This window comes from Tyto alba, unplaced genomic scaffold (assembly GCF_018691265.1).
Source record: "Tyto alba isolate M040663 unplaced genomic scaffold, T.alba_DEE_v4.0 Super-Scaffold_22, whole genome shotgun sequence".
NCBI lineage: Eukaryota > Metazoa > Chordata > Aves > Strigiformes > Tytonidae > Tyto > Tyto alba.
Window position 1 is genome coordinate 4,190,397 of NW_024881296.1, and position 26,629 is coordinate 4,217,025.

At 36.6% G+C, this 26,629-nt stretch overlaps 2 protein-coding genes across 8 annotated transcripts in view; one reads left to right on the forward strand and one right to left on the reverse strand.

The window, feature by feature from the left end:
* Positions 1 to 26,629, reverse strand: part of DYNLT2 (dynein light chain Tctex-type 2) — a 41,210-nt gene that overhangs the window by 1,803 nt on the left and 12,778 nt on the right. For 2 of the 5 annotated variants that reach the window (XM_042795609.1, XM_042795608.1), the window contains 2 exons: positions 948 to 1,154; positions 3 to 161 (listed from right to left, as the gene is read on the reverse strand). In XM_042795609.1, coding sequence (XP_042651543.1) covers positions 3 to 161; positions 948 to 1,154 — 366 coding nt within the window. Of the gene's footprint in view, positions 1 to 2; positions 162 to 947; positions 1,919 to 3,370; positions 3,863 to 3,992; positions 4,163 to 26,629 lie in introns of those variants that run through there. The other 3 variants (XM_042795610.1, XM_042795612.1, XM_042795611.1) reach the window with 3 other exon arrangements.
* Positions 4,213 to 26,610, forward strand: LOC122153702 (endoplasmic reticulum membrane-associated RNA degradation protein-like). Of its 3 annotated transcripts, none has more exons than XM_042795606.1 (18): positions 4,213 to 4,241; positions 5,502 to 5,670; positions 6,843 to 6,982; positions 7,497 to 7,598; positions 9,380 to 9,469; positions 10,632 to 10,729; positions 11,322 to 11,458; positions 12,568 to 12,682; positions 13,250 to 13,352; positions 13,801 to 13,830; positions 14,336 to 14,404; positions 15,245 to 15,415; positions 16,218 to 16,301; positions 17,122 to 17,201; positions 18,009 to 18,137; positions 19,890 to 20,099; positions 21,035 to 21,148; positions 21,804 to 26,610. In XM_042795606.1, the coding sequence occupies exons 2-18, from the start codon at positions 5,502 to 5,504 to the stop codon at positions 21,961 to 21,963; spliced, it is 2,001 nt and encodes a 666-aa protein (XP_042651540.1). In that variant the 5' UTR covers positions 4,213 to 4,241; the 3' UTR covers positions 21,964 to 26,610. The 3 variants fall into 3 exon arrangements, with proteins under 3 accessions (XP_042651540.1, XP_042651539.1, XP_042651541.1); XM_042795605.1 differs by lacking the exon at positions 4,213 to 4,241 and adding an exon at positions 4,253 to 4,295; XM_042795607.1 differs by lacking the exon at positions 4,213 to 4,241 and adding an exon at positions 4,402 to 4,517.

Sequence of the window (26,629 nt, forward strand, 5' to 3'; positions counted from 1 at the left end):
ACATTTATTGCCTGACCTGTCTTTTCCACAATCTGTACTAATACCACGTACTTATAACGGTCAAAGTTGAATTCCTTCACAGCCTTTAATATTTCATCTGCGAGTGAAACACACAAGGAGGGACTAGAATCTCGATCATATTTGGCTTGCTGGAGTTTATTCTATCAAAAACAATTTTGAAAGATCTTAATTTTCATCCTGGTAGTCTATCCCAAAAAATGTTTTACAGTCATTTTTATTACAAGAACATTAGAAGAACTAATGAGTAGAACAGTCAATATAGATGATGCTCTCAAACAGCAAAGGCTGCACTACTTTTACTCTAAAATGTGTTATCTTTTTTTTGAAAGTGACAAATACATCCAGCCAATCTCCATTTAACAAACAAGAGTGTATTCCTCTCCATCATTTGGGCTCAGTTCATTGGAAAATAGTGCTACAAATACCTGCTCCAAATATCCAGGGCATGGCTTCCAGATGGCAGAATTACAAGAGTTGGTTATAACTATTCAAGGTATCACTAACAGCTACATATTATCTCGAACAGCTTGTTCTTCATTTTTGCTTATTTTTTCTGTGTGGGAGTCAGATTGACAAGGACACCAAGTATATTTTATACAGGTCCTGTGATACTGGAATAACTAATTGAAGGTATAGAATTCTACAAATTCAGTACTGCCATAGCTCAATTTGATTTAGAAATGGTAACAGTTTAGAAAGTTTCAGCTCCACATTAACAGCACACAGTATTGACCCTGCAGAGGGCCTTCTGCACTTTGCGTTGCAAAACAGAGCACACTCACTTTACATTTGTGTGCAAAAACTTGGAAGACTGCAAAGGTTTATGTAAATGTTTAGTTTATGCAACTCACACTGTGCCATTAACATAATCTTTGCAAGACAAGCTACTTTTGCAATAAAATTAGACAATTAAAAAAATACTATACCGTTAGTATCTCTTGAGCTTTGTCTCTTACTAAATAATCTCGAAATTTATTATGTGACTCCAGTCTGTATGTATTAGCATATCTTATCTTCGCCCTGTTAGCTTTGGATGCCAATTGCTTAGCTTCCACTGAGTCAGTAAAACACTCTTCTTCAATTGGAGCCATACCTGAAGCTTCGTAATTTGATTGTGTCCTTTTCCCCTCCATCTGTGCAAAATAATAAAAAAGTCCACCTCACATGTCAGTATTTTAGCATTTAACAATCTCTAAGTAATACTTTATGGTGTACAGTTAAGAGGAAAAAAAAAAAAAAAAACAATTAGTCTGGGAATATGTTACAAAAAAAAGCAGAAAAGCTAGAAAATGGGTATCTTTCCTTCTGGCTGCTTCGACACACACAAAAAAAAAAAAAAAAAAAAAAAGAGAGAGAACAGTGGTTAACTTCCATTCAATTTTAATTTATTTTCCACCAGAATCTAAAGTGATTCTGTGATGATTCTAAGTTTGCATTGAAACTCAGTCAGACACACCATACCAGCACTCTGAATCCACTCCATTTTCCAAGTAAAAATACACCGATATTAACTCATGTCCAAGATTGTTAACTGCAACTTCAAGCTTTTCGTTCAAACAGCCTACACAAACCCAAAATATATGCTTGGTTCATTTACTACATAACTTTCCTCATCCCCATTTCTTGTGAAGCTACTAAACAAATGCCTTATGTATTAATGACTTAATTTGCTCTGATCTGCAAGCTTTGTAATTTTGCTTGGAACTTAAGAGTAGTGATACTTTTTATTTGTCAACAGAACTCTGAAGATCCAAGTTTTCTCCCCATCCAGCTTCTGTACCATCATTCTCTTCAACACACGTCACAAAATTTGGCCCTCTATAAATGCAAGCTGCAAGTCTGATGATGCACACAAAAGTTGACACCTGCTGGCCTCCATGGATGGCTTACAACAAAACTGTAAAATTATAACAAAACAAGACAGAAAAAGCACATGAAACCAATGAGATCAAAACAAATGCTACAGACAGTGGTCTTCCATACCAGCTACCTCCTAACTAATCACTTTCAAGTCTTGCTGATTCTTCAGTCCCTTGCTCTTCTTCCTGACTACAGCTAGAAATTAGGTGAGAGAAGATCATCAGTGCCCTCTCAGAAGAGCAGAAAAGAGCACAAAGGTGATATAACACCACAGCGCAAGGCTTACATGAAGAAGTATAGAAAAAAATCAGACATTTATGGATAATATTAATAAATAATTTTCCAGTGAAAGTTATCTGGAAAGATGCGCTACTCAGAGGCTCATCAATCAGTTGGAGGAATTTGAGAATAAGGGAAGGAATGCAGTTTCTTCTCTATGAAATCACTTACATGTCAGCGCTGTCAACACTGTGGACATTACCTACATCTCTCCTCTGGTTCCTTACTGTTAGATAATTCTGTTAAAAACCAGGGATTTTGGCAGTCCTAGTGAAAATTGGCTGCAGGTGTTTGTTGATTCCACGCTAACAATGCAAACTCTGAATAGTACTTACACTATACTAAAAATGCAAGGAGCAAACTTATTCAAATTTAGGCTGTGAACACTCATTATCTTCTAACTGAAACTCAGATCTATAGACTATAGCCCCTACTCGCTCACCTCAGGTCTCCTAACAGGATAAAATGCACCTCAAGTCTGCCAGCTGAGCTGCTCAAATGAGCATCCCAATCCATGTCAGTGGAAATAAATCTGTGATAAGGGTCACAATCCAAAGAGTAATTCTTTGCTAGCATGGTTCACCATGAGTCACAACAACGTCAGCCTGTACCATTACAGATGGAAGACAATTCATGTCTATCACACATGACTTCTAACAATGGTGCTACTAACAAGTTTAATTACCATAATTAGTGACAGAATTTTTTGTAACCATTTCCTCATGTGCAAGAAGCCATTTACTAACAAGGCAACCAAAAACCCTACTGATATCTCTATACAAACAGCTAACAAATAAACCTAATTCTGTACTTCACAATACAAATACTGTGACTCCAAGTTTTAGCACAATGCTGCAATTACATTTCTGTACAATATTTGCACCCTTTGTGAAAGAATCTCTCAAAAATTCAAGAGCTGACTTTGCATTTGACTACACAAAAGCCTGTTCTTACGTTACTGGACTGTCCTAAACTGGCTTCACTTTAGGCATATGGAAGTAGGATGAGAGAAGGAAGCTTTTGTTACTTGATAGAAACACTGTTTGTTAATAAGCCCGTTTTAACAGCCGATAGTTGCTTTAAAGAAACAGTTCATGCTTATTTAATCAGAAGAGGGCACACCCTCCTAAATTAAGAGACTTTACAGCAGCACCCCAAATTGGAAAGACTGCACCACCGAAGGGGGAGTCCACCCTCGCCTTCTTTTTACCTTCCTAAAGCTTTCACAACCTTGCCTCCCCGCGCCTGAGGCGGCTCCCCGGCTGCAAGGCGGATGCGAGCGGGACACCCGACCGAGCAGCGAGGGGACGAGCCATCCCAAACCGGAGGTAAGGCAGGCGGGAACGGCGTTTCCGATACAGGCGCACACAGGATCACGCTCACCGCCGGCGCCTCCAGTAACTGAGGGCCCCCCAGCCTCCAGTAACTGAGGGGCCCCCCAGCCTCCAGTAACTGAGGGGCCCCCCAGCCTCCAGTAACTGAGGGGCCCCCCAGCCTCCAGTAACTGAGGGGGCCCCCCAGCCTCCAGTAACTGAGGGGGCCCCCCAGCCTCCAGTAACTGAGGGGGCCCCCCAGCCTCCAGTAACTGAGGGGGCCCCCCAGCCTCCAGTAACTGAGGGGGCCCCCAGCCTCCAGTAACTGAGGGGGCCCCCAGCCTCCAGTAACTGAGGGGCCCCCCAGCCTCCAGTAACTGAGGGGCCCCTCAGCCTCCAGTAACTGAGGGGCCCCCCAGCCTCCAGTAACTGAGGGGCCCCCCAGCCTCCAGTAACTGAGGGCCGCCGCCCGCCGCGCCCCCCCCCCAGGGCTGCCGCCCGGCCCAGGAGGCCGCTCACGCTCTCTTCATCACGCTTCCCTCCCCCGGGGGGGGCTGCTGCAGAATTCGACATGGTGCAGCGCCGCTTTCCCCCAGGGCAGGGGCGGGCGGGCACAGCCACCTCTCCCCGTCCCGCTTCCGGCGGCGGGGCACGAGCCGCCTTCGCGCTCCTGCCAGGCCGGGGCTCTTCCCGCGCGAGCCGGGCGTGACGCTACGCGCTAGCGTAGCGTCGTGACGCAGGAGGGGGCGGGGTCCAGCAGTAACGGAGGTAATGGCAGCGGGCCGGCATGGCGGGGTGGCGGATTCCGGGAATGAGATGGGGGTGGGAATGACAAGACAACGGGGGGTCGCGGCCGCCCTCGCTGCCCGGGGGAGCGCGGTAGCTGCGGGCTCGGCTCGGCTCGGCTCGGCTCGGTTCTGTTCGGTTCGGTTCGGCTCGGCTCGGTTCGGCTCGACTCGGTTCGGCTCGACTCGGCTCTGCCACCCGGGGAAAGCCGGGGCTCGGTCACGGACTGTTCCTGAAAACGGCCGCCACCCGCTCCTGGTCTGCCCCGCTCTGCGGGGCGACTGCGGTAGTGCGCGCTTTGCGATAGCCTCCCGTCTCTGGCGGCGGAATGTGGGGGGCCTCAAAATAACGTGAAGGACCGAATTACCTGTTTAATGAGCATTTTTTTTTAAATTTTTAATAGCTAAGATACTCCTTATAGGAAGTGTTATACTTGTTCTGTGTTGTTACCCGTATGAATACGTAGTCTCTCCTCAAATCCCTGAACTCAGCAAGTCTGTACTGTGAGGGTCAATTCCACTACCTAATTAAGATGCAAAAATGGTTTTAACGTTAATGAAATCTTTTCCCGTTTGTTGTGATACTTCATTTTCAAACGAACTCTTGTCAGTCTTTTGTTTGATTAATGAGGAAGCATGACTATTTACTAAATCAGAAGCATTTCACTCTTTGTTATCATGAGCAGTTCTATCTTTGCAAATTATTTAAGTTAAATGTGTGCTTTTGAATCAATCCATCCTTCTCTTTAGACTAATGTTCAGATAACACTTATGCTTAGATTGTTCTACCGTTACTACTAGTTCATACAGAATTTATGTACGTTACCTCCTCCCCCACCCCAGTGATTTGCTGGTCATAAGGACTGAAGCTCTTGGTTTTACTTGAAGTAGCACCAGTTTCCCTGTAAACTCAGAGATTAGACAGAACAGTTATATATAAACTGGGATCTTTTGCTTCAATCTATCTTGGCATCAGTTCAGTAGATATAACCATTCAGAAATATACCATCCTGGCATTATGCAACTAGAGCAATTCCTCCTCTCAGTTTCCACAAGGTGGTTCTGCTCAGAGCGTTCCTTTCATCATATACATAGATAGAAGTTGCATCACAAACCTTAACAACTTGTTTTCAGATGCTGCATTACTATCTGTATATCTGTGCTTATGGGTTTACTTCAGTATTATTTTTGTTTGTTCTCATGTACTTTCTTAATGCAGGGACTTTTTGTGTGTGTGTTCTAGATGGCCTTGCCACATTCGGTCACTACTTGTCTTTCTCCACCTGTGCATTATGTGATTTGCAAACTTGGATTTGAGAAGAAAGACAGCTATGATATTAATACTATTTTATCTGAAAATGGTGAAGTATGTTGGCAAGCTGTTACAGAGCATGTGTGCTACCTTGAATCAGGTTGGTGTTTACCTGCTGTAGTAGTGATATATTTAAGACTGATGCAGAATCTCAGTACAGTTCATAGCAATCATAGTTTAGTTATAACATTTTATTACAGTACAGCGTTAGCTTTGCTGCAGATTAGAGTACATACAGTTGATATCTGCAAGGAGCTTTAAATTTTTTCATCCACGTTTGGTATTTGGTTATTGTTGGCTCATGTAATCTGTGCTACTTCAGTAGCTGCTCCTTTGCTTCCTCATTCATCTTGGTTTTCACCTTCATGTGCCTGTACATAAAGGGTTCAATTTGTTCCTCTTCTGCCTCATAATTTCTTTATTCTGTGTTGTTTATATCCCTTTTTCAGTAAATTTAAAACATTCTAGGGCCATCAGTATTCCTACTGTTGCTTCTGGTTTTGATTTCCCCAACTTTAGCTGGTACAGAAGTACTGTTTGGTTTCCCTTCTGTATGTAGAACAGTTTATAGCTGTTTTTTAAACAAAACAAAGTATGCCCTGATGAACTTGTTGAATTTTAAATTGCTAAATTGCATCATGCAAGCTCTGTCATTAATTTCCAGAGATGGTAAAAAGATGGTACATGTTTCTGCCTCAAGCAGTATATTTCAGTACATGAGAAGAATTTATTCTCCTATAAAAATGTCCCACCAAAGAGGAGCAGTGATCCCACTCTGTAAGGTACTTCTGCCTTCTTTAAAAGGTGTAAGTGGTACAGGTTGACTGATCCTTCTGAACCTGCACTATCTTTCAACTTGGTTATGTGGAATTTTTATACTCTAGCAGGTAGTAGGTTCTTCCCATTTCAACAAAACCAAAGCATAATAATCCTATTTATTTCCATATTTTCTTGCATTAAGGTTGTGTTAGGTTTTGGGTTTGGCTTTTGTTTTGGTTTGGTTTTTTTGTTTGGGTTTTTTTTTTTTTTTAACTTGGAGAAGGTACTTGATAGTATCTGGGTTCACACTGCACTTTTAATTTTCTATATCATATCTGTGTGGTCTTTTGGTCAGTAAACTGTTGTATATTAGGTGTGCTAAAATGGTCTGAATAAAATTCTCTGTGCCAAATACGTACACAAGCTGTAGCAGGTTTTACTCTTTGTGAGTTTTAAAATATTGGATCTTCAGGAAGTTTGGGCCTCTAATCACCTTTTGTTTTTCAATTTAAGATCAAAGTGTGGATTATATCAAAAGCATACGATCATTAGGACCTGTATGTGAATCTGTTAATTTGCACTTCAAATCTCTGACCAAGGAGCAATTTGTAATTCAGTACGCATTATGGTTCCGCTGGACAAACTGCACAGAGGTATGGAAATGTCTGTTGACAATTTGTATTTTGGCACATTAACCTTCTGTGGAAATTTAATGTAAGAACACACAAGAGATATCAATGAACCAAAATACTTAGAATTTGTAACTAATTGTCCCTCTCTGATACATAGTTGCTTCTAGTATTCCTGACTTTGTAAGTAGATTTTATATAAGTTATCACAAAGAGAACATGAGGTGCTTTGGGCCTGTTCTAACCTAAATTGGTAGGATTTTGGTTTTCTATTACTGTGTGCTTAATACCAAATTTTACTGTGTAAAGTTATTGTTGATAATTTTTATAGATGCAAGGCACTAGATGCATTGCAACTAAAAATACAGGAGGTGGTCTAGGGCAATTTCTTTAGAGACATCTGGAAAGATGCATGCTTTTCTTTCTACATTTGCATAGCAACTATCACAGAGGAATATTTAGGTTTCTGTGCTTCTGACAATTTTATTTTTCCTTCTGAATATTTAACACAACATTCTTCCTCTTCCCCATCATACAGTTATTTCTTGAAGTATTTGATGTTCTACAATATACACAAAATACAGAAGTTGCTCTTGGCTTAATGAAACTAACATCGTGCTTGGAGCGAGCCTTGGGTGATGTAAGTGCTGGCATGAGGAGTCTATTGCAGATTTGGTTTTATAAGATGGGAATGAGCTCCTGGATTTAATTGAATATTGAAAAAGTGAGATTACCCTGTACTGTAGTAGTACACTAGTAGCCCAGCTTCATTTTGAGTTGGATAGATGTTCTTTTCTGGATCCGGTTGTGCTAATGGGAACATATTGTGGGGTTCCTTCACCTGTGCTGGTAGAGTTGCTTGTGTGAGTGCTGTTACTAACCAGTTTCATTAAAAAAGACCAAAGTTTGCTTAATCAGTGTACATATAGTAGGCCATTGTTACTCTGATTTATTTAATTGAAACATGGAGCAGCATACCTTCCACAGAAGTTCTGATGATGTAGCTTCTGTGAGGAGAGGCAGGAGCACACTGCTAGATAACTTATTTCCTCAGAGCTCTGTTTGCAGAGTCTACATCTGTTTAAATGCTTTCACACAAGTCTTGTGCCACAAAAGCATCTAGAAGTCAGATAACAACTTAAATTCTTGACCTAACTGATCAGCTGGATAGATTTAGGATCCATCTTGTTCTCCTGAATGTTTGTCTTGTTAACACATTCCTTCTTTCATTTACCCTGTAGTAGTTAGTAAAAGTATGCACTCTTGTTAAGCTTAAAGAGTAATACTGCAGGAGTTCCATGACCAGCATGAGGCGAGGATATGAGATATGACTTAGACTTAGGAATTCTGACTGCTATTAGGAAACTTGTATTGTGAATCTTTATTGATGGAACGTGAATTAAGCTATAGTTCAACGTTTGGTGGTGGCACTGCTAAAGTTTGTTCAATCACTCTTCACAGTCATCTGCTTTGTTTGCTGGTATGTTATGTGAATGCAAATATTTTAAGGCCTAGTAGCAAATTAGATTGCTGAACTGATCCAGGTACCTTTTGACCTTTTTCCCCTACCCCCGTTTTTGTTTTTCATCTGCATCGATGCCTTGATCTGCTTCACTGCCTGACCACAGAAACAGATGTCACCACTACTTATGGGTGTGCAGGTTAGGGAGGAGGGAGCAATGGCTGTTTTCAGAGGCTTTGGTGCTGGAGTGTATTGCTCACACATAAGATAAAATAGCTGGTTGTTTAATCTATATGAGGAGCTTTGGAGAAGGAAATGCTAGAGAAGGACAATGGGCTAATTCACACCTAGAGAAACCCAGTTTGCCTAAACATGGGGAGTGGTAAATTCTGAAGTAATGAAAAATTACTAAAGATTACGAAAAACTGTCAGGGAGGATACAAAGAATGGAAGGCTTCATAGTGGTTGAAACTAAAGATGCTGAGGTTGCCCAGCTAGCATAAAATCTAGTTTAAGGAACAGCCAGAATCAGAAGATCAGTCACAAGTCTCCTTCTTTAACAATTACAGACTCAGAGATTTCTAGGGTAAGAATGAGGTATGGTGTCCTGGATTCCCTTAATTATGTATTCTTATTGTGCTTTACTTTTTTTGTTTTGTTTTTACCTTTTTTTTTTTTGGGGGGGGGGGTGGGGGGAAAGAGGAGCAGTAAGTGTGCAGACACTGTGAAAAGCCTAACTATGGGAACATTAAGTAGGATATCCACTCTTTCCTGATATGTTTCGTAAATTTTGTCATGAAATTACAGAATTTAAACCCTTTTTAATGATTTGGTTGATAACGTTTGATTAGTGTTTTTACAATAATGAAAATGGTTACTGGGTGAAATAGTCAAGTTGTATGTTTGAAATAAAAGTATACTGAATTACTTACGTTATCTGTTTTGCTTTTTTTTAATAGGTATATTTACTGATTGGTAAAGATTGCCCTTTCCTTCTAAGAGACTTGCTTGCTTCTAAGCAGCTTGCAGTTGTCTTTGGACAACCTGTAGTAAGTGCATAATTTTGAAATGAGTAATAAAAACTGAGCTGGTTTTCTTCTTGACAAATGGCAGGTTTACAATCATAGCCTTTGCTTGCACTGAAGAAGAGTTTGCAAATTCTGTAGTATATTAGAAAAACTTTAATTTTATACATGTTACAGTCTGGGGGATATATGGCAAAAATAGTGAATATTGTAAATGGAAATATATTTAAAGGTGAGCTCATAAGTTCTTATTTGATTTTCTACATAAAAAACCTACATGTGTAAAATTCCACATATCCATCAAGGGGGTGAGCAAGCTGCAGAGTTGCCCGCCTCTTTCTGAATTGCAACACTTGAAAATACACATACTGCACTGGCTGTTTCTGATAAACTGTGTTCCCCTTCACCACCACTGTAGTAAGATGCTTTATAATGTTTACCACACCAGAATTTTTCAAAATAGAGGAAACTAATTTATTCCCCATGTTCAAAAAAAACCAAACCAAAACAAAACAAAAACAAACAAACAAACAAACAAACAAAAAAACAATAAAAAGAAAATTCTGATGGCATTTATACTCTTGTATAAACAGAATGGGTGGTCTTTCTCATACAGTTTTACAAATGTAAATTCTTTGTTAGGACAAAATATTGGATGTGAACTGTAGAAGCTTATATTGTTAGTCAGCCTAGTAGTGTTATAAGGATTATTTATTGAATTTTGATGGCATGTGGAATAGTTCAATTCTTACAGTTACAAAATTAAAAAAATTAAAATTTCCCTTTTTGTAGGATAGTGATCTGTGAATACAGCTTTGAATACAGATTCTGTGTTTGAAATTAATTTGTATTAAATTATGGTGAATTTATACTACAAGAAGTAAGAGCTAAACTTGATCTCATTTGTTTTTCTGTCATAACTGTTTGGAATGTCTAATGATGAGTTTTGTTCTTCCCATATTATATTATATTATATAGCATGTATAAATAAGCTGAAAGATTTCCTTTCAGAGAATACTGGGAATTGCACACAATGAGTTACTGTTACTGTGACAAGCTATGGCCAGTCATCTTGATGGTAGACATTGCAGTTTCTCAATAACTTCTGAAACTTTCTGTCAGGGAAAGATTCAATGTAATAAATAATAGATTTTTTCATGCAGTAATCACTTTGTTTATTAATTAGATGAATGTACTGAGGGTATTCATTGGATCTCCATATGGTCTGAATCTTCGTAATGTTTTGTGGCATGGGTTTGCATCCCCACAAGAAATTCCTGCAAAGTAAGTTACCAAAAAGAATCTCATTTTCTTACCAGTCAGACTTGAGAGCGCTTGAGAAGCTGTTAGTAAAACTACTCTTACTGAAAAAAATTTAAAAATTTAAAAAGAAAAAAAAGGTCCAAAGGCCTCTGGCAATATCCTGACCATTTTCCTCTGCTGCTGCTGCTTCTTTTGGAAAGGGATTTCCATAGAATACTTCCGCCACTATAAAGCTGGTCAGTTTTAGGACCAGTGGGTTTTTTAATAGCAAGAAAAGTAAGAAAGCTTAAGGTCTTTTTTTTTTGAAACCTGGTTCCTTGTCTGTCAGGGCAGTCAGGAGTAACTCATAACAAAAGGCAGAGGAATGGGGTAAGAGGATGGGAATCAGCAGCCAATATAGAATACACTGATGCTTGTTTCCTAATTCTGCATTGTTCTTCATGCTTGTGAATGTAATTAATTAAGTGCCCCTACTTAAAAGAGATGGGGAGCATAGGTTTTAGATGTTCTTTACAAGAGCAAAAAGCCCTTTGTCCTCAACCCACAGATGTTGATTCTTTGCAAAATATTTAGTTGTGTAAGTGTTTCTAATCTATTATGATATTCTCCCTAGATATTGTGCTATGCTGCTTTTTTTAACTGCAGGATTGGGTCAGTTGTTACAGACATATCTTCTGCAAACTAAATGCATCTTAGTACATCGACCTTATGTGATCTTCCTTAACTTAGAGGAGCTTGATGTATTTCCAGGCAAGTATTTGACCATTAGCAAGTTTTATTATGCTATATTTGATATTGTTTCATTGTCCAAAATTGCTGTTGAAAATAATGCATTTTCCACAGTTCTGGGATTCAATCTTAAGTAAGCTACAAGTATACACTGTCATTAGATGAATCAATCATGCTTGTAGGGCAACTTTTTAATATGTAGGCAGTTCCACTGGCTATTGAATCAAAAAATACTGCATTCTAATATAATTGTAACACATTGAAATGTGTAATGTTACTGCTTCTGAAAGACTTCAATTGTATGTTTCAGTTTTTTGATGATGAGAGTTCATTTCATGTGACAGTTATCTAGTTTGCCTTTACAAGATCTAATTCTTTCCAGAATCAGTGAGTTCCAGCTGCAAGTGTCCCAGCAGGAGTGCCCTACATCTTACAGGGAAGGTAGTGTTGAAACACAGTAAAGAATGGTGACACATCTTCAGTACACTGGTGCTTTTCTCAGGGAAGGATCTGAAGTGTCAGATAAAAATCTTCGCATCTCCCTGGCTGTAGACCTTATTTGGTTTATTCCTACTATTTTTAAAGCAAAAACAGCATATGCAGAATCTTGGTGTCAGTGGTGGTCATAGTCAGTTTGTGCCACATAATCAGTTTACCAGTGGAACTTCTGTTCATGGAACTGAGACAGGGCTTTTAGGAAAAAAGTGAAACTGATAGCGTTCCAATCATCATGTAGTATAAATCCTGTAGCTGTTGATTTGCTTCATAAAACACCTACTGCAATTAAGTTGCGCTTGCCATTTTAAGCTTTCTCTTGGATATTTATAATGTAAATTCATAAGTGTGAGTTTCATTATTGACATATGACGTGTTAATTTATTATACTAAATAATGACTTTTTAACTAGTCTTACTCTGTAATTTTATATTATCACTAAAAATGCAATCTTACAAGTTCAATTTCTGAATTTATATATGACTACCATTGTACTTGCATAATTAAAATAATTTGGATAACTTAAATCTCCCTTTACAAATGCTGAAATAATCTTATATTTTCAGTGAAACATTAAGAATTCAGGAAACGATAGATTGTATTTAGTGTATAAATTTTTTTTTGCTAACTTGCAGATCTTAATCATGAAACACTTTCTGTAGCTGAAGAGCTAGTAAAACTGTCCAGTTTTGTATTAAAAACAATGTTGCCATTTTGGATGGCTGCTTTAACAGCTTTCAAGCAAAGCAGGTAACCACTGATTTTTTTTTTTTTAATTATTTTTTAAAATGGAATGTAAAAATAATCTATGCTTATAGAATAATAGCAGCATTTATAGATTACATATATATAGATTATTTAGCTTTTTGCTTAGCAACATACACTTATGTATTGTTATGGTGGTCTCTCAGTAAGTTTGTGGACTTACTACTTTATTTAGTGCCAACCAGGATTATAAACTAAATTTTGAAACCTAAAAGAACTATTGCAGATGTAGCCAAAAAGGAGAGTTTTACAAAGCAAGTGGAAACAAATTTTCAGCTATTAACATTTTGAGTTAAAAAAAAAAAAATTGTTTTCCTCTCCCATGCTTCACCTTTTGTAAGTTATTGTCAGCTCTGAGCTGGTTGAATTCCGTGGTCAGCTTCTGTTGGGCACAGGTAGTCATTTATTGTTTGTTTACAAAGTGCATTACAAAGGAATTTTGATCTGGGTTGTTTAGCCTGAAAGTGTAACTCTGAGATGGCTGTAATTTCCATTTGGATTATATTTACAAGGAGGGAAAACTCCTTTGCATACGTCTGTTATTTTTTCCAGGTATGCTGACTCTGTGATTCTCTTACTTCCTCAGCTGGAAGTTGGACTTAGATTGCTCTTCACTACAACTAATAAATGTCCAAATCGATTGCTAACAGCTGAGGTAAAATTTCTGTCTAGAGTCAGTTATGATTTAGTGCTAACAATATTTGCAGAGTAGTAATTCTAGAAGCATAGTGTCTAAACATTTACCAATTTTCACTCAAAGTTTCTTGATCAATTGTGAAACAATGTTTATAAATTTCCAGTAGAGTTTCATGAATGCCTCTTATTTTTTTGTAAAGATGTCTGCCAGTAAAAGAGGTCTGAAAAAGTTCTTGAACATTAGTGTTCAGAAACAGTAGTTTAGGTTGGAAAGTAGATCATGTTATATTTATTTTTAAAAACGTGACACAAAATTCAAAAGTCTCTTTTTTCTTTTTTAAGGGTTTGGGGTTTTTTTGCTATTCATGCACCTCTGGTATCTCATGTAAATGAATAAATAAGTTTGGTATACATATACAATTAATTGTTTTCATCTGACAATCAAATAATACTGTCTTTTGTTCCAGCCTTCTGCTCTCTACACCACTTTCGATGAGGTACTTGTGATCTTTTTTTTTTAAATATATATCAATGTCATAATTTAAGCACATGAATGTTTTCCACTACTAGAGATCAGAAAGCACTTTCCTGTGTTGGATAAGACATTATTTATAATTTTTTTCCAAATAGCTGATGGACAGTGAACATTTAAAATTTGGAATCCGTCAGAAAACATTAAAATTGATATAAATTTTAATGAACAGACTTTAATTTCTTCAAAGTGTTTCTATCTTGAAATTCTTCATCTCATGGAAATAAACATTCTGTCCTTTTTCCTAGATTCAGTTGTTCAAAATAAATACAAATAAACATTATAAGCAGATATCCTCAATTTTACAACTCTCTTGAATTATCTGGTCTGTCAGTAATAATTAGGCACCTTGATTCTTGAGTGGCAGAAATAATTGCTTAAAGTTAGAGAAACAATTACTTTAGTTGGTGTTTTTTCTTTGATGGTGTGACTTTCGATAATAAGTTTCTAATCAAATTACTTTTTTCTAGATTCTAGCAAAGCATTTGGATAATGAAGAAGTCAATCAGCTTCCTGCAGTTCTTGAGGAACCTACAATGGCAAGTTATTTGAAAGTTTTGTGTTTTTTTCCTTGTTGTGTTTTTTTGTTTTGTTTGTTTCTAAATTTAATTATATATTTATGATCATGCCTAATACTCATTTATTTCACATAGCTTATCTCCAGCAGTTTAGAACCAGAAGCTTGTTACCCTTTTTCATTGTGAAGGATACAAAGTAGTACCTGACAAGCTATATTGGATTAGCATATAAGACTATCTTTCTGAAATATAGAATCCTCAGAGATATTGATCTTTAGACTTCTGAAGATCAGCTGAGTGGAGCAGAAGAAAAACTGAAGCTTCATACAGGGAGAATTAAAACTTATTTCTGATTGCTTCTGGGATGCATCTTATTCTACCTGGTAGATGGCACAAAAACATAGATGCAAACCTACCAGAGTACATCCTGCATCTACCACCCAAACAGATAGTGAAGGTGAAAACTAGGGGTGTTGTATTTAGAGGCCCTTTGAGGCTGTAGGGCACACCTGAGTTTATTGTCCTGTTGCCAGAGGCAATGGGGCTGTGGAGGACTTGGGAGACAAAAATGAAGGAATTCTGCTGTTATCTCTCACAAAACAGCATGTATGTTAGTTTTGAATCTCCTCAGAAGCTACCAAGATGGATAAGTTGCCCGTTTTTCTTGCTATGAACATAATTTGCGTTTTTTTTTTCTGAGCATCTAAATGCCCCTTTTGTATATAGACATGATCACATACTTATCTTTCAGAGGTATTCTATACACAGAATATATTCTATTATATGTGAATACAGATTGCTTCTATTCTATGTGAGTACACATAGAATAGAATTCTATATGCTTGGTGTATGTTTCCACAGGAATTTCTTTGGGATTTCTTGAACCACCAGGAGGGTCCACGTTTAAGAGATCGTTTAAGCCATGGAGAGATCAATCTAGAAGCATTTCCCAGAGAAGTAGCTAATCAGATAGTTGCATTTGCAATTACTCTTCTCTGCAGATTCTCAGATGTGGACATGCTTGCTTTTAAGGTAAGGATCAATATTACCCTCAGAAGATTTTTTTCAGTTATTTTGGATGCCTAATCTGATTTTAGACAGTCTTATGACTGAATCGTTCTTGACAGCAGCTTTTTGTGGAAATGAAGTATTCCTCCAAGTAAAAAATCGTGAAAGTATGTTTTTTTCTAGATTTGTAGTGAAATAAGTGAAATTAATTTTATTTGTCAAATTTTGTTGATACCTAGCGTTGGGTATCTGTTGAATTATCTGAAAGGTATGTAAAACAACTGTAGCTCAGCCACTGAGTGATGTAATATTTGAGATTTTCTTTCTCTAAGACACTGTAAATAATGGTGGCTCGCTGATGGAAGTGTGATTTGTATCCACACTTTATACTGTAAATTTGTGAACACTTTTTGTCCATCAGTACATGTTTATGAACATTAGCAATTATTATACTTGCTCCCCTCAATTTCCTGTTGATATTTGGGATTACTTCTTCCAATATCATAGAGCAACCTGTGAGATAAATCTTCCATTAATTAGTTGTACCTCTTTTTAGTTTTTTCAAGATATATTGCATGCTGCTTCATTAAGAGAATACTTGGTTGCTTTTCTGTTAGCTGCTGTCAGGTTTCATAGTTAAAATGTGTCAAAGAAATTAAGCTTTAAACACTCACTGTGCTGATTACTGCTTTCAGCCCTCAGACGTTTGGAAGTCTTTATTGACTTCAGTACTATAGGTGGCTTGCATAAAATTAAGTCTAGGTCTGCATATGATTAGGACAGTTTAAAGAAACTGTTTTGTATCATCTATGATTTTGTAAATCAGGAACACATGATTATAAAACTGCTGATGAACTGTGCAAGTTGCTACCGTTCTCGATTTCATCCAGTTTCCCGACTCAAGAAACAGGTAGGTACTTCCAACTGTGAAAGCATTTCAGTCATTAAAGTTGTGAAACCTTAAGATTGGTCTGTTATCTTCATGCTTTGATCGTCCTAAAAACTTACAATCTTACATATTTTTTAAATAGGCTTTTTAGTTTTATCTTTCAGAATTTACTGGAATTTACAGTTTCTAAAATGGGATGTAATTAAGCATGCTTCTGTGGATGCAATTAGTGCTGTGTTTCTGCTCCAGATCACGGAATTACTTTATTGTTACATTGGTGTTTGGTGTTCTGTAGTTTTCTTAATCTCCTTGTACTTTCTTATGTCAAGAACACTGGCCATATCTAGGAATCTTGGATTAGGCTATAACTGAGGTTTTTATTGAAAGCCATATGGCTAAGATTCAGTCACTGTAGGAAAATCTGCTTTCAAGTTGTGGTAGTGTTCAGCTGATCAGTTTATGAATTCCTGAACTGCTTGAAGATGTTCCTCTTGACTTGAGATTGCAGTAGACATACTTAGTACTTTTCATTTTCAACAGCATTCAAACCATATGTTAGAAAATTCATGTTAGTTAATTTTTTATATTTAAAAAAAATGGAAGAAAGAATAGTAAATTAGCTTATTCAGATGTTGTTTTAGCATGAAAGTGTACATCAAGTCTTTTTGCCCTAACATAAACCTTAACAACTGATGTCAGCTTACACAGTTATGACTACTGAACAAGTAACTTACTACCTGTTGCAGTTTTTTCTAAAATAGCTGCTAGGAAGAGTAAAATATGTTGTTCTGTCTGTTAAAGGCTACGCTTTACATAACATTTTTCATGGTTAATTTCTGAGGTGCTGGAATGCATGAAGAGCATTCACTTATGGCCTGAATTGCCAATAGTGCCTGAGGAACACGTTCAAATGATTAAAGGGTATGTATATGCTGTTAAAAAAATATAGTTCTCAAAATACTTAAGAATGGGATTTGAAATGGTGAAATGTCTCTTCAAATACTTTACTAGGAAGATGATAGATACCAGAGGGGTTGTACATTTGTTCTTTTTAGCTTATTCTGTGCTATACACATCAGTTACAGATACTATAAAAGCTATAAACAGTACACTAACTTGAAGGAAATGAGAAGACATCTGAAACCTACAATGGTGTTGGTGACTCCATATTCTATTTCTAAAGAGATGCTGAAGGGTCTGTTAGGAAGTTAAACTAGAGCTTGAGTCCATTACAGTTAAAAAAAAAAAAAAAAAAAAAAGGTGGCTCACCACATGTAAAACAGAATAATTGCTTATTCTGAAAAGAGCTTGGTGACGAAATCAGTGGAAGACATAAGATATTACTTAGAAAAACAAGGTAACATTCTCTTGTTATTTGAAAAGGAGGAAGTCATTATTAATATCACTTGAGGAAATTGTGCTTGTTTAGAGCTGAGAGGTGAAAATGCAATGCATCTAGCATATACTCAATGTACTCAATGTTATGTGGGATCTTGATGAACGGAGGATTAAGAGGGGTTCAGAAGTCTGTTGAGACTGAGAAAAGGTTGGGTTTAGTTGGAGGAAGAAAATCACAAGGTAAAGAACCATAGTGTCAGAGAGTGAGAGCAGACATTGAATACACTGCTATCCAAAAAATCTGCATCTCAATCTATGCCATTTGAGAAATAATAGGTGCTACACAGTTTTACCATCTCAAATCTTATTTTTTTTTCTTTTGTTTTTAAGGTTGGAAGGAAATGCTGGAGCTAGTACTTTAATTTTTATGATATCTGAACTTATATCTCAGTTGCAGCAATATATGCCCCAGAATTGCTATAGATCAGATGATCTAATCAATAGTGTCCTAACAGAGAGGTGAGTTTGATGTTCTCCCAGTTCCTGCCGTCAGCTTCTATGTGCAGCCCAGCACAAGAACTCGCAAACCTAAGTTACTCATTTCCCTGTTTTTAGAACAATACTTGAAATGTTTAATGAACTTTTCTAATGATGCTGTTTGTTCAATCTAAAAATCTTAAGGATGTAGCTGAACATCATCTTCAAAATGAAGATGGGACATTATTAATGGAGATTTTACTTGGAAATTAGCATTAAAAAAATAACCATTTTTCTTTCAGACTGGGGAAGCAAAATGTTTTAAGTATTTATGTACTGATTAGATTAAGTTGATTTTAATCTGTTTTGTGTGCTAAAACTGCCTCAGAAATTTATTTTAATGTGCTTGGTGTCACAACTGTTCATAGCATTTAAAATAGTAATATGCTGCTACATAATTCTATTTTGGAATCTTGATGCTAAAGCATGTAAGAATAGAAGATACGTTGTTGTGCTTGTCAGACTTGGAGGTATGTTAGTTCCAATTATACCTGACTTGGAATAATGATCAAAATAATTTTGCTTTTAATCGGCACTCTTATAGCAGTTTCAAGAGTCCCATGACTGAATGAACACATTGGAACAAAACTCTTCTAATCAAACACATGAGGCATGGTCAAGGTAGTACAAAGAGGATTTTACCTGATGCTTTACTTATGTAGGCTGTGTGCCTTCTGTTTCCTACCTACCTATCTGCACTTTTCTCATTTATGAGAAAGAAGCCTAATTACTAAAATGTTAAAGCATTTTTAGTTTTCTGCCTTTATCACTTTTAGTCATTAATGTTTTGCCAACTCAGAGATAATTTGAGCATAAGGGAGATTAGGAAACATTTTTATAAGAACAGAGTGTTTAAAGTGATGTGTGACACATTAGGTTAACAGATTAGAATATGCCAGGGAGTACAGTGATAGGATGGAGGGTAACGGTTTTCAACTGAAAGAGGGTAGATTTACATTATATGTAAGGAAGAAATTCTTCACTGTGAGGGTAGTGAGGCGCTGGAACAGGTTGCCCAGAGAGGTGGTAGATGCCCCCCCCCTGGAAGGGTTCAAGGCCAGGCTGGACGGGGCTTTGAGCAACCTGGGCTGGTGGAAGGTGTCCCTGCCTGTGGCAGCAGGTTAGAACTGGATGATCTTTAATGTCCCTTCCAACCTAAAACATTCTGTGGTTCTATGACAGTAGAAAGCTATTTGGGTGCTTTAACAAATCATTATCTGGTGTGGTGTTGATTAAAACAACGGCCTCACCACCTGCATTTTACAAAATGTTAAGTCTGTCTGTTGTTCTGCCCGGAAGAGAGACCACACACTAATGGGAGTTCTAATTGATACCATTTGTTTGAGTGAGTTTTATTATGGTGGATGTTAATTCATTGTGAATTGAACTATGGTGGGAAGACTTCAACCACAGCCCTGCTGTGATTTGATGTGTTCAGTGTATCATTTCAGCCAGGCAGTTTTGTTTATTGTGGTTTTATTTCTTTGATCTCAAATGAGAAACACATTCATCACCAGCAGTTTTGCATTTAAATTCAATAAAATGATAGAGAACACAATCACTACCCCTACTACATAGATCCTTGCTTTTCTTCAGTTATGAGGTAAGGGTAGTCTGTTTCCAGGTTTTCTGAGTTAAAACATTATGAATCAAACCACACCAAATATGAAATGTATCTCATGTTAAATCCAGATGTCAAAAGGTTGAAATTAACAGTTCCTTCCTGTCTTGCAGATTCTTAATTGAACTTTGTGATACACGTATTTGCACACTTTATTCACCGCGACCTGTTCTGGAAATGGTGGTGGTACTCCGTAAAATAAGCACACAGTGCCATCAAGTGTCTGAGCAAGTTATTGCCAGCACCGAGTTGAGATATGAACAGTGGATGAACAAGACTCTACGTTCTCGCCAGAGGCATAACTATCTACGAATGTTGAACAGGTTGGCTGATGGCTTTTCTTTACTTTGTGGTTAGGCTTATGAGAAAGTGGCTATATGCTGTTGTTACCAGCTTTCAGTGTTTTGTCTTAGAAGTTTAAAGTTAACAGTGTGGATGTGTTCTTGTCAACCATTTCAGAGTTATCAACCCAGATTTCTATTGTGTAGTAATATTGAAATAACAAGAAAATTTCAAATTGGTGAGTAATGTAACGGCTATTTTTAGCATTGCTAGATTAATTCACTGTAAATTATAAGCTTTCAAATAAAAGTATAATTTAAACGTTAGATTGCATTTTTTAGTTGGTAGCTTTTTCTATATAAGCATATAAATACCATTCCAGTTTTATCTGAATGCACTAGGTTAAACTGATTTCAAGACTCTATCTACTTTAATTCTGTTGCTTTTTATCATTATACTGAGTCAGCATCTTTATAGGTAGAAGAGAGATTGTTTAGTATTCTATTATTTTTGTTCCTATTCAGAAGTGCTTTCCAGGGATTTATGAAAAAACCTAGGAAAACTGTAAATATTGTATTCTTGGCCAGGTTATGTTCCCAAAAATGTTAACCATATTATTTGAGAAACATAGCTTAAACTGATAGCTGACAATACATATTTGCAATTCAGTTGAATGGTACTTTACTATCTATGAAGTAATGGGTGCTGGTGAGGTTTCCTTTGGAATCTTAACTATATCTGTTTCTCTTTTTTCCTCTTTTTGGGGTTTCATAAATGATGGACTTCATTTATAGCTTAGATATTTGCTCAGCTCTTTGCTGAAGGACTTTTCATGGTCTTCCTCCCCCAGCCCTCAATATGCAATATCCAGCTATTTAGAATGGATGCAGATGTTTGAAGAATTGGTTTCTATTAATGATTCCTATTTAAATTTGGTTTACTTTGTTTATTTTAAAATATTTTTTCTTATTTCTAGCATTAAATTTTTGTCTCCAGTGTTGCGGCTCATCTTGATGTTGATTACTCTGGAACTAGTCAATGTTCATTTGGTTTGTAAGAAGAATCCTTTTGATTATCAGCAGTATCTAAAGTGAGTAGATAAGATTTATTTGATGAAAATAGGAAGTTGTACACATTCCTTTTTGATCTGTAATATAAATCCTGTAGAGAAAAAAATAAAAAGGAACAGCATGACTTTTAGTACGTTGTCATCCTTCTTTCTATCATTTTAATCATAATTATATCTCAGACAACGTTCATTCAAGAACTAAAATAACTTAGTTGAAAATGTATTGTCCAGTAATTCACAATTTTAGTTTTGATTAGACTCTTCCTTAGTATAAATAAAGAATGATCACACACTCAAGAAATATTAACATGTTGGTAATTTTACTCCTTGTATGTCACTTAGCAGCTGGCTAGATATCATAGGCATTGTGAAACATTTGACTGAGGAAGAAGAGAAAGCCATTTGGGGAAAATTCTATCACATTTTATCACCGTATTCTGTCTATGGCAGTGCTTTAATTGCAGTTCTTAAAATCATCGCTTCTTACTATGAAAATGACAGAGTGGTTCTCTTCCAAAAGTAGACGAAACCTTAATGCATTGATCATCCTGAGAGAGATTTGAAAATTTAGAGACATTAGCAGCTGTACATCAAGCATTGAGATATTTTTCGTTAATTCTTTTTTTCTATTTAAATCCTTTATTGAGTTTTTCTTCTTTGGTTTTATTTCTTTCAGGTTTTTGAAGTCAATCTTGCAGTATACTGAGAACTTGGTGACATACACAAGCCCTGAGAAAAACAAGTGGGATGAAACCATGGAGCTTACAAACAAGGCTTTGATAAAAATAAGGAAAATCGGTGACAGAAAGCTAATGTTAATGCAGCTAGCTACATAAATTAAATGGGTTTAAGATTATTTGGACATTGCTATATCTTAAGAGTTCTGGAGTCTTCAAATTTGCCAAATCTAATACAAAGACAAACTTCATCAGTCATTGTCAAATTTTACATGAAAAATTTAGTCTTTTTATTAGAAAATGGCTTTGAGACTAGAGTCGAATGATTAAGCTTCCAAAGAATGGACTGGTTACCAAACCCAGTGAAAAAGATTTATTGTGAGCTAAATGTTGAGGATGCAAGTTCTACTTTAAGTGTATTATGTGTTTTGTAGCTTAATTTTTTTTTTTTTTTTTTTTTTTTTTTTTTTTTTTTTTAGTTTTCTATTATGCTGAAAATACCAAAGAAAAGATTGTGAATAAAAGCTTTGGAAAATTTTAAATCCAAAAAGTCATTTTTTACTTTAAAATATACTGGAAATAATGTCAGGCACTGTAATCAACAGGTTAAGAAGAATAAAGGTTGTCCACTGTGGTTCTTCTTGTTATTAGTTCAAAACAGCCAGGTCTTGCACTGAGGTAGAGCTGGTAACAGAGTAACCAGTTGTTTGTATACCAGGATTTAAAGGAGGCAGTGTGAAATAACTTTTGCACAGTACCTGCTTCTTTTGTTTAATTTCACCTGCTCATTCCCAGTACGTACCTAGTTAGTTAGTGAGTTAATTTCATGCAGATTAAATATGAACACTCAGGTGCACACGCTTACAGACACACATGTATTGTGGTTCAAAAAGTTATTCTCTTGTTACACACAACATTAATTTGAATAATTTATTTTTTCAAAACAAGTTCTCCTCCTTTCCCTTCCCCAAAAAGTAGAATTTCAAAGGAATGCATTAGTTGAAGAACAGATTCACAAAAGACTGCAAATCTCTATCCATTTGCTTTTTCCTATGGAGAGTAAAACCAGAGGGTAATGTCTGGAGAATGTTAGGCTCTACAAAGGATTAGAGATTCAAATTACATTTTAAAAAGATTCTTTGCAATGTTTCTTGACTGGAAATCACAGTGAGAGCGCAACTAGTTTGGTTTATTCAGTGTGGAGGATGGATATAAACTAAGATCATATTGCTTCCTTTATGCTACTCTTGCAACATAGTGTGTGTGTTTGAAATTTAACTATGTTGCTTTTCAAGGTTTTTTTATTACTATGGAACTAAATGATATGATGAAGTGTGAACTAGATAAAAAAGATTAAAACTAGAAATAGAGAATAATGTATCAAATGCAGTATAAGAGCCACATTCTGAAATTTTAGGTTTTTTTAACACCTGAGTTGGCAAATGCTAATCATATTTTTGAAGGCTTATTTGGTGCCCATTGAGTTTACTCAGATGTGTTAACTTCTGCTAAATGTAGCTTGGTAGTGACATTTGTGATGACTCTTGATTTGATGGTGATAAATATAGTAAGGGGGTGGATGATAAGTATTGTAAGGAAAAAAAATATTTAGGCTTTATATATTTATTGTAGGAAAGAGAACAAGAAATTAAAACACAGAGTCATGGTTTAAAAGTACATAAACAGCTGACATGCTTTCTTCTTTTGAAAGTATGTTCATGTACTGAAAAGTAACCTTATAGACCATAAACTTATGTTTTCAACATAAGTTTTCTTTCATGTATTTAAACTTTGCTAAAATGATCTTGCATACGATTCTCTTCATATGCTGCTACCTAAGATGGAGCACATTGACAGTGTCTCCTGTACTAATTAGTGCCATAGATGTCACTTGCTGCTTTAAGTCTGCAATAAGAAGCACGATGGACTTCTCGCAATTTTGTCGAAGATGCTTTTCCAGTTTGCTTTCCTACCTCTGAAGCTTTCTGGTGGGAACAGTGCTATGCTCTATTGTTAAACAAATCTGGAACAGACTGGGACAATCCAATTCATTCTGACTTAATGCTGTCATTTGCCAGTAGAGCTGCACGCGGGGCTTATGGTTTCTTCCTGCTGTTAAAAGACTTGCAGAATAGAGCCGCAGAATAAGTGCATATTTTACAATGCACATTGAAAAACAAATGGCAAGAGACATCGTAAAGATCATGGGGCTTGTCCTTTATCAGTTACTTGAAATGACTTCTCCAGTTATTCATCTTTGCCATCTGTTTGGAGTCACTTTGAGTTTTAAGATATTAGAAAGAATCTTGACTCTGAACACTCAGTATTCCTGAGAGCAAAAGAAGCTTGGAATAACCAAAGACACCCAGTGGGTACAACTAGCATGAGTAATGGCTGACAAAACACATCATGTTTAAATGCAAGTGTCCTCATTTTTGTTGTCCTAAAGGGAATTAGTTCTGGAGCTGAGCTGTCCAAAACTGCATAGTCATCCATTAGACATTCAATTAGTTCAATCTTTTTTTCAAAGTTATTTCAGTTTTGAAACTTCAAATATCTAGAATTGTACCAAAGAATGTTTTCTTTCAAGTGTGGTATTTCATCCAAGCATTACTTGCATCTGTTTTAATTGCTGACCTTGCTCACTGGGGTCTGCATTTTCCTGGAGCTAGTATTCACTCAGTGAATCTATACAGACAGATATGTGGAATCTTCAGCATCCTCTCAGGAAGGTGGTTGAAATATTTTCTTTATCTGGATAATGCTGATGGGAGGGTGATGATTCTTCAGTCAGTTCTTCTGAGTTGAATTAATCAATTTATGTGTGTGTTTCTGTATTAGTTAAAAATAGCTGAGAATTTCTTTATAGTACTTCCTCATCTTACAAGCTGATGTTAGGCATCCCAACTCAAAGAACTTATGGCAGAAGTTTTGAAAACATGGAAGAAAATCAGGTATACATCTTTTTTGCTAAGTCATTGGAATTCCTTTGTGTCTTCATGAATATTCCATCTAAATTGTAAGAGGAGCATCTCTAATAATTTTAGCTTTTCAGTAGTGACATGCAGTTCTTCTGCTTGCCTTCTACCTCAAGGAGAGTTTTCAGGTGAGAGATGGTATTAAATAATAAGAAATTGAATGCTCTTAATTCAAATTGGAATGGATATAGTTTTAAAGTAAGTGTAGAGATCTTTTACTGCTTACTATAGAACTAGTGAAAATTAATGTTGTAGGAAGTCCTCTGAATCTGTTGTCTCCATCGTTATATGAATGCTTTCTTCATACACATAAACATTTGAAGAAAATGCAATCTCTGAAATAATTGTTGTAGCTGTGAGAACATTTGTGGGTTTTGGTACATTCTAGAGACCATCAAGATGAGCTAGAAGTTTACTGCGGTAGCACTGCACAAACACAATGAAACATCAATTACAGTAGGCATCTGTGTGTGGAAACAAAGCTTGTCCATTATTTTCTCTCTGTCATTCTCTAGTTAGTGCTCTCCACCATGATGATAGGAGGGGTTAGAAACAGAACCATGTGTTCTTATACAAATGTAACACAAGTGGCTAAAAATATTTAAAACCTCTTTGGGGTTGTTATCACTTGCATTACACAGCAACGTTTTACACAAGAGAGCAACAAATTTGACTTACTTTATCTTTTAATACTTATCATCTAGCTGTTTTCAAAGCCTGATCGTCTTTGAAATGAACACATGGTGGCAATGTTTGGTAATTCAAAATAGCGTTGCATCCTGACATTTACTTTCTTATCTCTCTTCTTAGACTGTGTATAAAGAAATTGAGTTTTCTTCTGACTTCCTCAGCTTTGTTATATGTCCCTTTAATTGTGGCTGCTGCTTCTGATGAAACTTTTCTCTCTTCGATTTCTCCAAAAGTGATATGAAACAAATGAACACCTCTGAAAAAATGTTTTGCAAACAGCATTCTAATAATTAGACAGAGATTAATCACTTTTACCACATTACTTGCTGAGGAGTTTTCAAATTTTCCAGAAATTCATCAAATCCCCCTCTCCTCAGGTAGTTTAAGAGAAGGAGTTTTTTGAACTTAATAGTTCGTTTTAACAAATTGTTGCTTATGACAAAACCTAAGAATGTATCGACATTCCTAAAAAAATCCAGATTGTCCTTTGTTAATTGCTGTGATATCATGAAGGATCTTATCTCAAAAGCAAAACATATCTTTTGAACAAAATTAATGATTGTCAAGGAATGTGTTTATTGAGAAAATTGCTCTGAGGTCTCAGCCTTATTGCTGTGGTAATTATTTTTCAGTCTGTTAAAACTGAAATGTGCTATTCATATGCCATCCTGTGAAGAAGATATAGATGAGCACTGCTTGTTGGGTGGCCTTTGAAAACCTTGTCCACAGTAGCACTTCCAAATCATGCAGAGTGGTTGCAGTTAAAAAAGATTTTAATTCATATGAAGTAATTTTTGTACACTGTGAAATCTTGTGTAGAAATGTTGGAACATCCCCAGCAGAGCTTGTTTTTGCCTCATACTACATTAGTTCATCTGCTCCATGTATGGTATATCACCTTTTTTTCATAAACTGGTCTGCAGATGCAGAGCAGATTCCTGGCTAGCATAAGCTATTCCTGTCCCATCTACTTCAGTGCAGATCTTTTACTATACTAAGGATTTGCCCCATGCTGTTTGAGTTTCCCTTGAAATGGATTGGTTCCTATCTGTACTGCTTTTTCAGGTTTATGTATTTTCAGAGGACTGGAAGAGAGCACTATGTATTTCGAATAAAATTGCTGTGTAGCAAAGCCTAATTAATTTAGTGGCTTACTT